The sequence below is a fragment of the Saimiri boliviensis genome, chromosome 5 (assembly GCF_048565385.1).
Source record: "Saimiri boliviensis isolate mSaiBol1 chromosome 5, mSaiBol1.pri, whole genome shotgun sequence".
Taxonomy (NCBI): Eukaryota; Metazoa; Chordata; class Mammalia; order Primates; family Cebidae; genus Saimiri; species Saimiri boliviensis.
In genome coordinates this window covers 122,738,196-122,753,919 of record NC_133453.1, presented here as the reverse complement: position 1 = coordinate 122,753,919, position 15,724 = coordinate 122,738,196, and the positions used below count along the sequence as shown (strand labels likewise).

General features: G+C 38.7%; 1 protein-coding gene across 15 annotated transcripts in view; it reads left to right on the top strand.

The window, feature by feature from the left end:
- NCKAP5 (NCK associated protein 5) overlaps positions 1-15,724 on the top strand; it is a 986,396-nt gene that overhangs the window by 650,746 nt on the left and 319,926 nt on the right. For all 15 annotated transcript variants that reach the window (XM_074399885.1, XM_074399884.1, XM_074399883.1 and 12 more), the window contains one exon: positions 10,460-10,547. In XM_074399885.1, coding sequence (XP_074255986.1) covers positions 10,460-10,547 — 88 coding nt within the window. The remainder of the gene's footprint in view (positions 1-10,459; positions 10,548-15,724) is intronic.

Genomic DNA, 15,724 nt, shown 5'->3' with positions numbered 1-15,724 from the left:
AAGGAGGAAATCAAATTGTCTCTATTTGCAGATGACATGATTGTATATCTGGAAGACCCCATCATCTCAGCCCAAAATCTCCTGAAACTGATCAACAACTTCAGCAAAGTCTCAGGATACAAAATCAACGTGCAAAAATCACAAGCATTCCTATACACCAGTAATAGACTTCAAGAGATTCAAATCAAGAACGAACTGCCATTCACAATTGCTACAAAGAGAATAAAGTACCTAGGAATACAACTAACAAGGAACGTAAAGGACCTCTTCAAGGAGAACTACAAGCCATTGCTCAACGAAATAAGAGAGGATACAAACAGATGGAGAAACATTCCATGTTCATGGTTAGGAAGAATCAACATCGTGAAAATGGCCATACTGCCCAAAGTAATTTACAGATTCAACGCTATTCCCATCAAGCTACCAATGACCTTCTTCACAGAACTGGAAAAAAACACCTTAAACTTCATATGGAACCAAAAGAGAGCCCGCATAGCCAAGTCAATTCTAAGCAAAAAGAACAAAGCGGGAGGCATCACATTACCGGACTTCAAACTATACTACAAGGCTACAGTAATCAAAACAGCATGGTACTGGTACCAAAACAGAGATATAGACCAATGGAACAGAACAGAGGCCTCACAGGAAATACAACATACCCACAACCATCTGATCTTCGACAAACCTGACAAAAACAAGCAATGGGGAAAGGACTCCCTGTTTAATAAATGGTGTTGGGAAAACTGGCTAGCCATGTGCAGAAAGCAGAAACAGGACCCCTTCCTGACACCTTACACCAAAATTAACTCCAGATGGATTAAAGACTTAAACATCAGACCTAATACCATAAAAACCTTAGAAGAAAATCTAGGCAAAACCATTCAGGACATAGGTGTAGGCAAGGACTTCATGACCAAAACGCCAAAAGCAATGGCAACAAAAGCCAAAATAGACAAATGGGACCTAATCAAACTCCACAGCTTCTGCACGGCAAAAGAAACAGTCAGTAGAGTGAATCGGCAACCAACAGAATGGGAAAAAATTTTTGCAGTCTACCCATCTGACAAGGGGCTGATATCCAGAATTTACAAAGAACTAAAGCAGATCTACAAGAAAAAAACAAACAAGCCCATTCAAAAATGGGCAAAGGATATGAACAGATACTTTACAAAAGAAGACATACAGGAGGCCAACAAACATATGAAAAAATGCTCATCATCACTGGTCATCAGAGAAATGCAAATCAAAACCACATTGAGATACCATCTCACACCAGTTAGAATGGCGATCATTAAAAAATCGGGAAACAACAGATGCTGGAGAGGATGTGGAGAAATAGGAACACGTTTACACTGTTGGTGGGAATGTAAATTAATTCAACCATTGTGGAAGACAGTGTGGCGATTCCTCAAGGACCTAAAAATAGAAATCCCATTTGACCCAGCAATCCCATTACTGGGTATATATCCAAAGGATTATAAATCATTCTACTACAAGGACACGTGCACACGAATGTTCATTGCAGCACTGTTTACAATAGCAAAGACCTGGAACCAACCCAAATGCCCAACGATGATAGACTGGATAGGGAAAATGTGGTACATATACACCATGGAATATTATGCAGCCATCAAAAACGATGAGTTCACGTCCTTTATAGGGACATGGATGAACCTGGAAACCATCATTCTCAGCAAACTGACACAAGAGCAGAAAATCAAACACCGTATATTCTCGCTCATAGGCGGGTGTTGAACAATGAGAACACATGGACACAGGGAGGGGAGCACTACACACTGGGGTCTGTTGGGGGGAAATGGGGGAGGGGCGGGGGGTGGGGAGGTGGGAAGAGATAGCATGGGGAGAAATGACAGATACAGGTGAGGGGATGGAAGGCAGCAAAGCACACTGCCATGTGTGTACCTATGCAACAATCTTGCATGTTCATCACATGTACCCCAAAACCTAAAATGCAATAAAAAAAAAGAAAAAAAAAAATCCATGTGATTTAAAAATTTTGTCACTTTAATGTTGAGCTTTTCTCTAGTTTGAATTCTCTAGGAATTCTGTGTAAATGGAGGAAGAAATATTCAATTTCTACAAAACAGAATTAAGCAATAAGATAAGGTTTTGTGAGTATGGTGGTCGTCTTAAACAAGAATTACACAGATTTCTTCATTTTCCTACCCTTAACATCTGAAAGGCCAAGTCTAGATTACCAAGAACATAGAGCTTTCCTGTTGCATAGAGAAAATACTTTTATTCATCATCATCTGTAGACTTAGCCAAGAGACTGGAGTTGAAAGGAGCCACATGCAGTATTCAGGAAGTCTTGAGAAAGCATTCCTTTTCCAGTGCTAGAGAGAGCTGAAAGGACAGAAAAGGAGAGGGAAACAGAAGAGTGAAACAAGTACTTTAGTTGGTAGATTACATGAAGGACAGAGGGGTGCTTAGATTGCCACTTTCATTTAAGATTTAGGGAAAGGACCATGGGCTGTGTATTCACTCAGATGAACTGGGAAATGGGACACCCCCTTGGTGATCTTAGTATGCACATTCAGGGAGTTTTACCTTTCCAGGCTGCCCTCACATTTTTTGTGGTTTACAGATTTGGAGAGCAAATGAGTCTAGTTTGGGGTCTGAGATGTTACAGCAAGGGCACCCCACAGCAGTGTCTGCAGATGGGCTGCCAGGTTAGCAGGCTGAGAGGTGGTGACAGAGAAGATTCGGGGCACTGTAACCAGCAGAAGCTAAGATGAAGAGCAGTCCAAGTGCCATACTCCCAAGCTCTGCAAAGCAGAACGAAAAGCCTGGGAGCTCTCCCAGCCTCAGAACCTTTAGATACAGGGCCAGTGGCAAACCTATAAACAAAGGGCTTTAAGATGACACCACAGCTGAGTCCCCTGCTTTACAAAGACCCTAATGCACCCAACCAGACTTGTGTGTGCCTATGAACTATCTATGGGAGAGAAGCAGTGTGCCCCTCTTCTGCTGAGAGGCTAAACATTTTTACTGAAGAGATAAACGTTCTATATGAACTTTGTCAATACTTCATTATAAAAAATTGTAAACATACAGAAAAGTTGAATTTTACAATGAATACCAAATACTAACTAGATTCTGCAACTCACATTTTTAGGTACTGTACTTGTTTTACCACATATCTAGCTACCTATTCATCCTTTTCTTTGTCCATCAATTTGTCTCATTTTTTATGCATTTCAAAGTAACTCAACCATAATCCCAGCACTTTGGGAGGCTGAGACATGAAGCTCAGGAGTTTGAGGCCAGCCTGGGCAACATGGGAAAACCCTGTCTCTCCAAAAAATACAACAATTAGCCACGCATTGATGGCTCATGCCTGTAGTCCCAGCTATCGGGAGTCTGAGCCTAGAAAATCACTTGAACCTGGGAAGCAAAGGTTGCAGTGAGTCGAGATTGCACCACTGTGACCTTCCAGCCTGGGTGATAGTGTGAGAGCTTGTCTCAAAAATAAAATAAAATAAAATAAAATAAGTGGAAGGCATATTCCCAAGATGTGCATATATCAATAATTGCAGTTCCATATGTGTTTACAGTTCTCTTTTTTGATGAAATTTACATACAATGAAATGCATAAATCTTAAATGTAATATAGGCTGAATTCCAACAAATGCATATACCTGTGCAGTCCAGATTCCTATGGAATTACAGAACATTACTCTCATCCCAGGAAGTTCCTTTATGTCCTTACTAATTAATCCCTGCCACCACCCAAGACAATTGCTATTCTTAAATTTTCCACCATAGATTAATTTTGCCTATACTAGAATTTCATATAAATGGAATCACATAGTACTTTGTCTCTTGTGTGTGGCTTCTTTCACTTAGCATAGTTTGTGAGATTCTTCAGTGTTGCTGTATGCGTCAGTTATTCCTTTTGATAGCTGATACATATTCCAGTGTAGGAAATGCATATGATAGTTATATGTTGATGGATACATGTTTTAGTTTTTTTAATTTAAAATTTTAATTTAAAAATTTTAGAAATCCATCTTATTAGACTAGAGTTAGGATTTAAACTAGGATTTTAGACAAGAGTTAATGCTAGTCAGTCGTATTGTGAAGGTTCAAGGAACAGACTAGTTTGGTTATATACAAATAAATGAATTTTGTTTCTCTTGAACATCCAAGTTGAAGTATGTGTAGATATTTAACACTACTACATAGGCATCCAATAAGAGGGAGCTAGTATTTTTATTGCAATTATTCCTTCTTTTCCAGCAGATATGGAAAGTATGCTGGTCCTCATTATTGCCACTGGCCCTAGAAGATGAGCATGGTTCTTTACATGGGGCTGTGTTGTGTCAGGATTTTCTAGGAAGGAGTCCTAGGGTGAAGGAGGGTTGCTGCAGTGACCCCACTCCCTCTGCCTCTTCCTAATTTAACTGCAGCTTCTTTCTTCCTGTCATTAAATGAAGTTCAGTCATGGTGGGACCCTTGCTTAAATTGACATAGTTTCTCAAAGTGAGAACATTGGGAATCAAATACTGTGAAACACATGGAAAAGCAATTTGCAAGTTTCAGTAGCAGCTCTTAACAAACTTCATGGTATGGGGGAATCAAAGGGAATGTGACGGGGACTTCTTGTAGCCTCTCACCCGACTAGAAGAATGTGAAGGAATATTGAATAATTTCATTGTTAATTTCATCATTAATTTGGCACTCAATTAATCACCTAGTAAACATGTTAAAATATTTCTTAAAGACAAAATTTAATTTGCTTCAGTCTTCAATTGAATGAGCCCTATCAGTTATCAGTGTGGGTTGGAGAGAATGACTTCTTGAATGGCTTCTTGTTTTCTGTTCTTTTCTATTTCTGTCAAAAATGAAGTTAGCCTCAATTGAATATCTGAATATAGGAGTCAACAAAGAACAATTTGGTGTAATAATTGGATCAGTCCCTAGAATGTCATTAATCAAAATAAAGAGCTATATTTGCAGTTGGGGTTGGAGGGAAGGCATGTGAAAAAGCCCACAGGCATTTACATGTTAGAATAAACAGCTTCTAATATATCCTGGAGTAATATTTTCCAACACTGCTTTCATTATTGAATAAGTCAAGGTCTTCAAAGTCCGAACCATAGTATCTGATTACAAAGAAGTCCTTTGACATTATTAGGTGTTGTCTTACCGTGAAAGTGTTCAGGAAACCATTGTATTTTAACGTTTTCTTTCAGAAGGATCTTCCTTTGGTGTCTAGACAGACCAGCTCTTAAGACATTGGAAACAGATCCAATGACAAGTACCCCAGCGGTCTGCACTTTAAAAGGAGGTCAATGACAAAGGTGGTCTCCTGGGAGCAGGGAGCGATTTTAGTTAAAATGGCTCACTAATCTTGCTCTTGTGTGCTTTTGAATTGCTACTTTTCTCATGCATTATTTTTTAATGTACTATTTTCCTAATTCTAACTTAGTGCCCTTCTTAAGCAACATTTATGCTTTCCCCAGAGGAAACACTATAATAAGAATTTATTGATTACATAATATATACCTTAAAAATGAATCTATTTTAATAAAATAAAATGTCTGCATTTATACCTAATGTTAGCCGAGACATACTGTATTTGGTTTATTTCCTCTGGCTGTCCCAGGAGTTAACTTTTTAAAAATAGTTCACTTGATGTACATTAGAATGTATTACAAATCATTAAGTAAAATTGTGGTTTCTATGTTTTTAGTTATGGCAGCTACTTGATCAGTATTTAGGGGAAAAGGGTCTTAGTTTCAGGTGGGTGAAAGGAATGGAGAGCTAGAAAACATGGATTAAGGTCAGTGTTTAAGGATAAATTGCAACCAGCTATTCAATAAACAAACAAAAACCACAAAATTCTGCCCAAGCCTGAACCAGAGGGAAGAATGGCTTATCTCTAAATCATACTGGGAAGACAGATGGCAGAACTGTACTATGAGCTGACTAGTAATGCAAACTTTCATTCATTATCTATCAGAATAATAAAATGAAACAATGTCAGCAGGCATCAAACAACAATGGATGATGCCTCAGTCTTTGGTTTTCAGGAAATTAGAGAAGTTTGTTAAATAAGATTTTTTTTAAAAAATGTCATCGGGGAGTAAATAATGGCATATTCCTATCAGGTTCAAAACATTTTCTCTGTGACCTGAGACATAGGAGTTATAAAAAGATAGGACAACTTGATTTTTTACCAAGGGTTGGGAAGGGGCCCGGTGACTCTGTTCCAAGATGTAGATGGGAAATGTAATTGCTTTTAATTAATCATAAAGTAGTGCCAGAAAAGTGTTTATCATATTACTAAGGGTTCTGAACTGTTCAAGATTGTTTTAATAATTTCCTGTCCACCCCCACTTTCTCCTATTTTTTAAGTATAAAGCCAAGAAGAATGGGGGAAAGGTGATTACATGTTTTTCTTTTTGATCCAGCAACTTTTGTCTGGAGCTTGTAATTATACAGAAGAGAAAATTCAGCAAGATACACATTGAGACAGAATTCTGTTTTTGGTAAAAAATAATATTATTTCATTTTAACTGAGTTCTAACTATTTGGCCACTTTTAAGTCAGATGTTTATAAATAATTGAAATAAAAATTAAAAGACATACAGCTTCTGTGCTAAGCTGGGAAGAAAGTAGACTAATATTTAGAAAACCAGAAGACTAGGCCCTGATCTGCCAGGAACAAGCTGAGTGATCTTGGGCAAGTCATAGGACCACTGTCATTGCTTCTTTGTTTATGACAGTTCGACAAACATGATGGAAAAGAGCTTGTTTACATAAAATTAAATAAAGTATTAGCAATTGGTTCTGATCACTTATTGTTTCAGAATTTGTGACTTCTTTGCACTGATTTTTTTTTTTTTTCACTTAAGCTCAGTTTTTCTCGTGCTCTCCCCAGGTCAGAAATGGTATTATTGCCTTCTTGGGCTCAGCATCCAAAGTTGTTTGCCAAGATAACTCCTAGTTAAAATTGGAGTTAAATTCTTACTCATTTAAAAACATTTTCCTGAATGTCAGTAAGGTAAGGTAGAAAGAGGCTGCTATATTTAGAGTCAATAAAAATAATTTCATCCAAACTCCCTATCCAACTAACCATGATCCCTTAAATAAGCCAACTAACCTTTCTATGCCTTAGGTGTCTCATCTACCAAAGAGATAGAATGAGTTTTTAAAAGTAAATTATAATGATTAACAGATGAGAGAGTTATTTGACAAGTTAAAAGTACTATTAAATTGAGTTATTATTAATAACATAAGATTTGTGAAATATAGGGAACAGCTTCTGCTCTCTCAACTGGATACATGCAGAGGTGGCTTGTATAAATGTATGGTCACAAATCATTCTTGGAGTACTCATAGCCAGTGTCCACCATCTTCCTGAAAGCCCAAATGAGTCCTGGTGCTATCCTCTGTGAAGGCAGAATTTCTCCAATTAATCATCCAGGTCTAGTCTGTCCCAGTTGTCTGCAGTTTCCTCTGCTGCTGAGTAGTTGTGTGCCATATTAGAAAGGTGGCATTTCCATCCTGCTTACTGCAATGGCCCTCCCACATCAGCGAATTCACCGATCTCGTAGAGCCCTTAATTTGTCATATGGGAAACCCTTAGTAAGAGCGAGAAGCTGGATCAGCCTGCTTTTCCTCACAATTCTCTTCAGCCAGTATCATACTGAGTCACAAAAATACATGCTTCAAGATGGGACTGGAAAAGACCACCAGCTCAGGTTCTGGGCAGTGAGCACCATGTTCAGGACATTGAGTCTGGCTTCTTGCTCCCAGAGTTTGGGTCTATGAATCTTCATGGGTGGGCCCCAATGATGAGGTCATTCATAGACAGTCTGAACCTACAGGGTGAGTGTCTGGCATAGAGTAACTACTTCAACCTTTAAAAAATGAATGAGCAGAGGATTCATCTAATCATGTCTACTGAGTATGTATTTTTTCTACAATTTAGAGAGATACATTAGAAGTACATGGCACTGTCCTGCACTAAATGTTGTCATTTATTCCAGAAGATAAGAACTTGTGTATACAAACTATTTGAGCATTAAAGTGAAGGATTTTTAAGTGATAGAATTAATGGTTTGATGTATAGGGCTATAGGAATTCAAAGAGGAGATAACGTAGGAAGTGAAACTTAAGGTAAAGTTTATTAAGGTTTCTTAAGGGAAAGTAACAAGTTAGAAATCTTAAGTTTCTAATTCTACTTAAGGTAAAGTTTCACTTCCTAAGATAGCTCCTTTTCCTAAGATATCTGGAAAGAGGGATGAAATACAGGAGGATGGAAAGGAGGTAATGTTCCAAGAAGTATCACCATCATAAGTGGATGTCTGGGAATGGGAATGGGTGTGTTTCCTTTACTCTTTACTTCTTGTTAATGGGGAATGACTGGAGGTACATATTTAAAACAAAACAGGATTATAACATGTAATAGATATTATAATTTGTAGAAATACTCATAAATGTGTATAAAGATGTATGTGTAAAGATGTTGATTATTTGAAATAACAAAGTTGAAGTAATTTAAATTCTATAAGTAGGGAAATGCTTAAGTCACTTACATTCCCATCATGACATACCAGGAAGTACATTCATGTGCCACATAGTGATATTTTGTCAGCAGTGGACTGGATGCAAAATAGTGGTCTCTTAAAACTATAATGCAGCTGAAAAATTCCTGTTGTCTGGTGACACCTTGATGATCCTGACCCTGCATAGGACTAGACTAATGTGTTTGTTTGTGCCTTAGTTTTTAATAATTTAATGTAAAATGTTAGTTTTGTTCTGTTTTGTTTTGAGACAGAGTTTTGCTCTTGTGGCCCAGGCTGGAGTCCAGTGGCATGATCTCAGCTCACTGAAGTCTCTGCCTCCGGTTCAAGCAATTCGTGTGCCTCAGCCTCCCAAGTAGCTGTATTACAGGTGTGTGCCACCATGCCTGGCTAATTTTTTGTAGTTTTAGTAGGCATGGGATTTCACCCTGTTGGTCAGGCTGGTTTCGAACTCCTGACCTCAGCCTCCCAAACTGTTAGGATTGCAGGCATAACCCACTGTGCCCGGCTGGCCAGATTTTTTTTTTTTTTTTTTTTTTTCAGACAAAGTCTCTCTCTGTCACCCAGATGGAGTGCAGTGGCGCAATCTATCTCAGCTCACTGCAACGTCTGCCTCCAAGGTTCAGGCGATTCTTTTGTCTCAGCCTCACAAGCAGCTGGGATTACAGGTGTGGGCCACCACATCCGGCTAATTTTTGTATTTTTAGTAGAGACGGGCTTTCACAATATTGATCAGGCATGTCTTGAACTCCTGACCTCAGGTAATCCACCCACCTCAGCCTCCAAAAGTGCTGGGATTACAGATGTGTGCCACCATGTCCCGCCCAAAAATGTTTTTTAAAACAACTTTTTAAAAGGTTATATACTAAGGACATAAAGAAAATATTTTTATATAACTTATACAAAATATTTATGTTTTAAGATAAATGCTATTTCAAGTATCAAAGTTTTTTTTTTAATTTAAGTTTATAAAGCAAAAATTATAGTATGCTAAGGTTTATTATTGAAGAAAGAAAACTTATCGATTTAGTGTAGTGTAAGAATACAGTGTACAGTAATGTCCTGGGCCTTCACATTCACTCACCCCTCACTCGCTGACTCACCCAGAGAAACTTCCAGTCCTGTGAGCTCTATTTGTGGCAAGTGGCCTATATAGGTGAACCGTTTTATATCTTCTATATGGTATTTTTCCTGTACCTTTTCTATATTAGGTATGTTTAGATACACAAATACTATTGTTTTATAATTTTCCTACAGTGCTCAGGACCTTAACATGTTACACAGGTTTGTAGCCTAAGAGCAATTGGCAATACCTAATAGCCTAGTTGTGTTGTAGGCTATCCCGTTCGGGTTTATATAAGTACACTCTCTGATGTTTGCACAATGATAAAATCACCTAATGATGCATTTGAACATTTCTCAGGATGTATTCCTGTCAGGAAGCAATGTATGACTGTAGTTGAGAAGAATGAAGTAAATCTCTTAGTGCGTCCTAGAAAGACATGGAAAGAATGCATTCTTATTATATTGGTTACCTTTGAAAATTGACGTTTAAAAATCAAAGTGGCATTTCAGGAAGATTGATGTGGTGATACCGTGTCAAATTAAAAGGAGGCGATTGGAAATGAAGAGGGTTATTGGGAGATGGGTGTATGAGTTTAGATGTCCAAGGCCAACAAGGGGGACCTGAATGGTAGAGAGAGAGAGAATGTAAAGGCATCCTAAAGAATGGTTGCAAAGGACTTCATGACAGTTAATAGGGATGAAGGAGAGAGAAGTGGAAAGAGATTTCCAGGTTGAAGCTTGGAAAATACACATAGAAGAATGATTTCTACAATTTGAGTGGATCCATGTTAATCAGAAACCTTCTTTAAGAAATTCTTCACGTTTTTGTTTCTCAGGATGGAAGAAACAGTACGAAATCTATTGCAGAGTCAAGGATCTCCAGAGCAGAAAAAAGAAGACAATGTTAATATAATGGTCTATCAGGTACAGCATGTTTATTACTCTTGGCTGGCTACTGGTCTGTTTGTTTTTCTCATGTTTCTCTAGGTTTGTCCTTTCCGAACCAGAGATAATAAAAGGTATGTTCCAGACCCCATTGCTAGGAGCCACCTAGTCACCTCTGGTTGGAGGAATCATATACATGTTTATTCGATTCATTCATTTCTTAAACTCCTACTGTGAAACAGAGTGTAGATTTGATACTAGGGAGATGAAAAAAAAAAAAAAAAAAAAAAAAAAAAAAAAAAAAAACCTTATGGTGAATGAGAGATACTCGGAAAAGCACTACAGTACTCTGTGGCCAGGACTAAAAGAGAGGTATGTACAACATTCTCTGGGAACACAGGACTGAGGAGTTGAGGAATAAGTCTTGTCAGAGGTGTGATATTTAAGGTGGGCTTGTGGAACAGAGAACTCAGTGAAAGGCATTTCGGGTAGAAGGGATGCTTAGGTAAAGGTGCAGTGATGTGAACCTTCACAGCAGGCTTGTGGAGAATAAGCAACTCCAGATAATTAAGTAATGACCTGGAAATAAAAAGTTACAGTGAGACTGAGAGTGGAGGGCAGCCCTAGATGAGGTCTGGGGTGTATGCAGTGCTTCTGGGTCTGGCCTGGTACCTCGGGCAATGAGGAGTCTAAGGCGGTTCAAAAAGCCGTCAGTGAAATAACAGGTCTTTGTCTTCTTCTGATAATCCTTATCCCATTGTCCTTTAACACTAGCAACACTGCCAGGCTAGGAAGCAGTACATCTAATCTGAGTATGGTCCAGGTTGCCTACACAGGTGAGAAGGCTCTGGTACAGTGGAAAAGGAAAATGCAGTAGAAACAGCACAGACACTGTATATAGATAAATTTCAGACTTCTACTGAAAATCACTTCAAATCACAAATAGAGACCCAGAATCCACTGCACAACTATGTATGAAAAGGTTAAAAAAAGCAAGGACATTGGTGGAAATGTAAAGTCATCACTGGATAGCCCTAGGTTTTTGCTAGCCAAAAAGCCAGTGGATATGGGAAAGCAAGCATAGGAACCCAGCTGATTAGTGTAACATAGCATTAGCTTACCTGAATTTATGAGTTCAGGGCTCTACAATCCAACTGGTTGTGAAAAGGGATTGGGAGGAATATGGTAACACAAGTAAAAGTAATTAACTCCAGATAGATTAAGGACTTAAACATAAGATCTAACACCATAAAAACCCTAGAAGGAAACCTAGGCGAAACCATTCAGGACATAGGCATAAGCAAGGACTTCATGAATAAAACACCAAAAGCATTGGCAACAAAAGCCAAAATAGACAAATGGGATCTAATTAAACTCCAGAGCTTTTGTGCAGCAAAAGAAATAATCATTAGAGTAATCTGGCAACCAAGATAATGGAAAAAAATTTTTGCAATCTACCCATCTGACAAAGGGCTAACATCCAGAATCTATAAAGAACTAAAACAGATTTACAAGAAAAAAAAACCCATTCAAAAGTGGGTAAAAGATATGAACAGACACTTTTCAAAAGAAGACATATATGAGGCCAAGAAACATGAAAAAATGTTCATCATCACTGGTCATTAGAGAAATGCAAATCAAACCCACATTGAGGTACCATCTCACACCACTTAGAATGTTGATCATTAAAAAATCTGGAGACAGCAGATGCTGGAGAGGATGTGGAGTAATAGGAACACGTTTACACTGTTGGTGGGAGTGTAAATTAGTTCAACCATTCTGGAAGACAATGTGGCAATTCCTTGAGGACCTAGAAACAGAAATTCCATTTGACCCAGTAATCCCATTATGGGGTATAGATCCAAAGTATTATAAATTGTTCTATTATAAAGATACATGTACACATATGTTCAGTGTGGTACTGTTTACAATAGCAAAGACCTGGAAGCAACCCAAATGCCCATCAATGATAGACTGGACAAGGAAAATGTGGTACATACACACCATGGAATATTATGTGGCCATAAAAAACGATGAGTTTGTGTCCTACGTAGGGACATGGATGAATCTGGAAACCATCATTCTCAGCCAACTGATACAAAAGCAGAAAATCAAACACTGCATGTTCTCACTCATAGGTGGGTGTTGAACAATGAGAACACATGGACGCAGGGAGGGGAGCATCACATACTGGGTTATGTTGGTGGGGGGAATGAGGAGGGACAGCAGGGTGTAGGGAGGTTGGGGAGGGGTAACATGGGGAGAAATGCCAGATATAGGTGACAGGGGGATGGAGGCAGCAAACCACCTTGCCATGTATGTACCTATGCAACAGTCCTGCATGTTCTGCACATGTACCCCAGAACCTAAAGTGCAAATTATATATATATATATATATATGTATGTATGTATGTATGTATCTGGTCATAGTTAACCTTAAGAAGGCTGTGTCCTAAATGGTTGACTCTTATAATCTACACAGGGCTACTTCAAGAAGGTTGTAAGAACTCTTTCCTATGTGCAGTGAATATCATGCAAGGAGTGGACTTAAGCTACCTCAGAAGAAATTAGCTTCGTAAAGACAGTGGGAAAATCACTAAGATTCATTTCTAGAGAAAGGGCTTAGATTCTTCCTGAAAGGGCGGTCTTGACAAAGGGAAGGCATGCTCAGCATTTCCTGATGTGGGGTCACCTAAAGTTAGGAAAAAGATTTCAGTCCTACTAGCTCTGAATTCTTCCTAGAATTCAGAATATCTGCTTTACTACAAAGTTGAGGTGAAAGTATAAAATGGAACTCAAATTCTGCATTGGATGGTTCAGTGCAGCCTAAAAGGGTCATATAGATCTGCGAAAGTAAATTATTTGTTCCCTACCCCAGGTAACACCTGGCTTCATTAGAACTAAATAATCAGACATCACTCTCGGGCTCTATCTGATTTCTTCATGGTGGATCTCTTTCTTTCAGATTCATATTTTCTTTTTGCTTATTCTCTTCTGAGTTCTTTACCAGATATTAGCCAAATCTGTGGTGTAGCCATTTAACATCAGCAGCAGCATTCATTTTGTGAAACTGGAAGATGCTTAGAAAAACAGACTTTAAGAAATGTTTTTATAACTATTATCTCTCCATAACACGGTCTATTTATTTTGGGAAATTAACTCTTCCCTCCAGAGAGAAGACAATCATTAACTTGAATTAATGCTACATGGTGGGGATGTTTCAGTCATTCCTTTAATTGGCCTCAGGCTCCTTATCTATAAATGGGAGAGGAAGGTGGGTTACATGACCTATAAAGTTTCATTGTACATTTAACAAACATTTAGTGAACTTCTCGTATGCAGTAGGGACAGCCTCGTGCCCTGGGCATTAAGGAAATGAGAAAAGAGAGAAGGGCAAGTGATGCTGGGTGGCGCCAAGTCCCAGGGAGCGCCCCTTCATCTCACAAACTCTATTATTCTAAATAAGGCTAGTAGTAGCAAGATAGTTTATTCAAGATGTATGCATGGTGATACTAGCTGAGCGCATACTTAACACCTCCCTGCTGCCAAATTCTGCTTTTTGGGCAAGAGCTGGAAAATGTATTGCTTCATAATATGGGGTGTCATTAGCACACCTGTCACAAATTTTCCAACTTGAAAGATTTCTCTGAAAGGAGCCAGAGACCCATGTAAAGCTTAGTCCTCTGGGAAAGCTGGAGTTAGTTTCATTTTCCACTGTGGTGGAAGTGTTTGTTCTCAGTCTTTTATCACTGAGCTAATATAATAATAGCAGAGTAATAGCTTTCTGTGTTCCAGGTCCCTGCTAATTGTTTTGCATGTGTTAAACGTAGTCATATTTTGTTCAGGGGTATGTTCCCAAAGAACTTTCATAATTTGTTGCTTGTATAATTTACAGCTTGCATAATTCAACATGAATTCTCTCAAAGGACAGTGGGTGTTTTCTGTTCAGCCACTGAGATGGTCCCACTATGTGGTAATCAGTGGTTTACAGTTTACCAACTTTGCCATTTTTGACCTTTTTTTAATTGGGGAATTTGCATGATTTCAAGTTTTGTGCCATGAAGTGACATTAATAACATTTTCATGTGACCACAATTTCAAATTTACCTCATTCAGAGCCTCATCAAATGTGACTAGATTGTAGCTCATTCTGTCTCCACAATAATTTTGTGCAGGAGGTGCCCTTACTATCCCTATCTTACAGGTGTGGATATAAGCTCAGAGAGGTGAGTGCTTGCCTAAGCATGTACAACCAAGAAGTAGCCTAGAAGGGTTTTGAACCCTGGTCAGTCAGATTCCACAGCATTAGCTCTTTCAGAGACATTACATGATATGGCCCAAGTTAAATGATAGGGCTGCTTATTATCTACACTAAGACCTTGACACCTGAACCTGGGCCTTTTCACTTTCTTTTTTTTTTTTTTTTTTTTTTTTTTTTTTTTTTTTTTTTTTTTTTTTAGATGGAGTTTTGCTCTTGTTGCCCAGGCTGGAGTGCAATTCCACAATCTTGGCTCATTGCAACCTCTACCTCCCAGGTTCAAGTGATTCTCCTGCCTCAGCCTCCAAGTAGCTGGGATTACAGGTGCCCGCCACCACTCCTGGCTAATTGTTTTTGTATTTTTAATAGAGCTGGGGTTTCACTATATTGGCCAGGCTAGTCTCGAACTCCTGACCTCATGATCCACCTGCCTCAGCCTCCCAAAGTTCTGGGATTATAGGTGTGAGCTGCCACTCCCAGCCCTGCTTCCTATTTAGAACTCTCTCCATTCATTCCTCTGTTCATTTGATCACTCATTTATTCAAATGCTAGTTATTTATTTACTTTCTTATCTAAGTGTATTAGTTTCCTATTGCTGCTGTAACAAACTAGGTGGCTTAACACAATTTATTCTCTTATAATTCTGAAAGTCAGAAGTCCAAAATAATAGTATTGGTCAGGCTACATTCTTTCTGGAAGCCTCCAGGGAGAAATGTTTCTTTGCCTTTTCCAGAATCTAGCATTCCTTAGCTTGTGGCCCCCTTGCCTCTATCTTTCCAGTCAGTCTCTCCAAGCTCTGGTTTCATCATCACATCTCATTTTCCTCTCTAGGGTTCGTCTTACAGGGACCCTGTGATGATATGGAGCCCAACTGGAAAATTCAGGATAATTTCCTCATCTTGAGATCCTTAAGTTGATCTAATCTGCAAAAGTCTCTTTTGCCACATAAGGTAACATG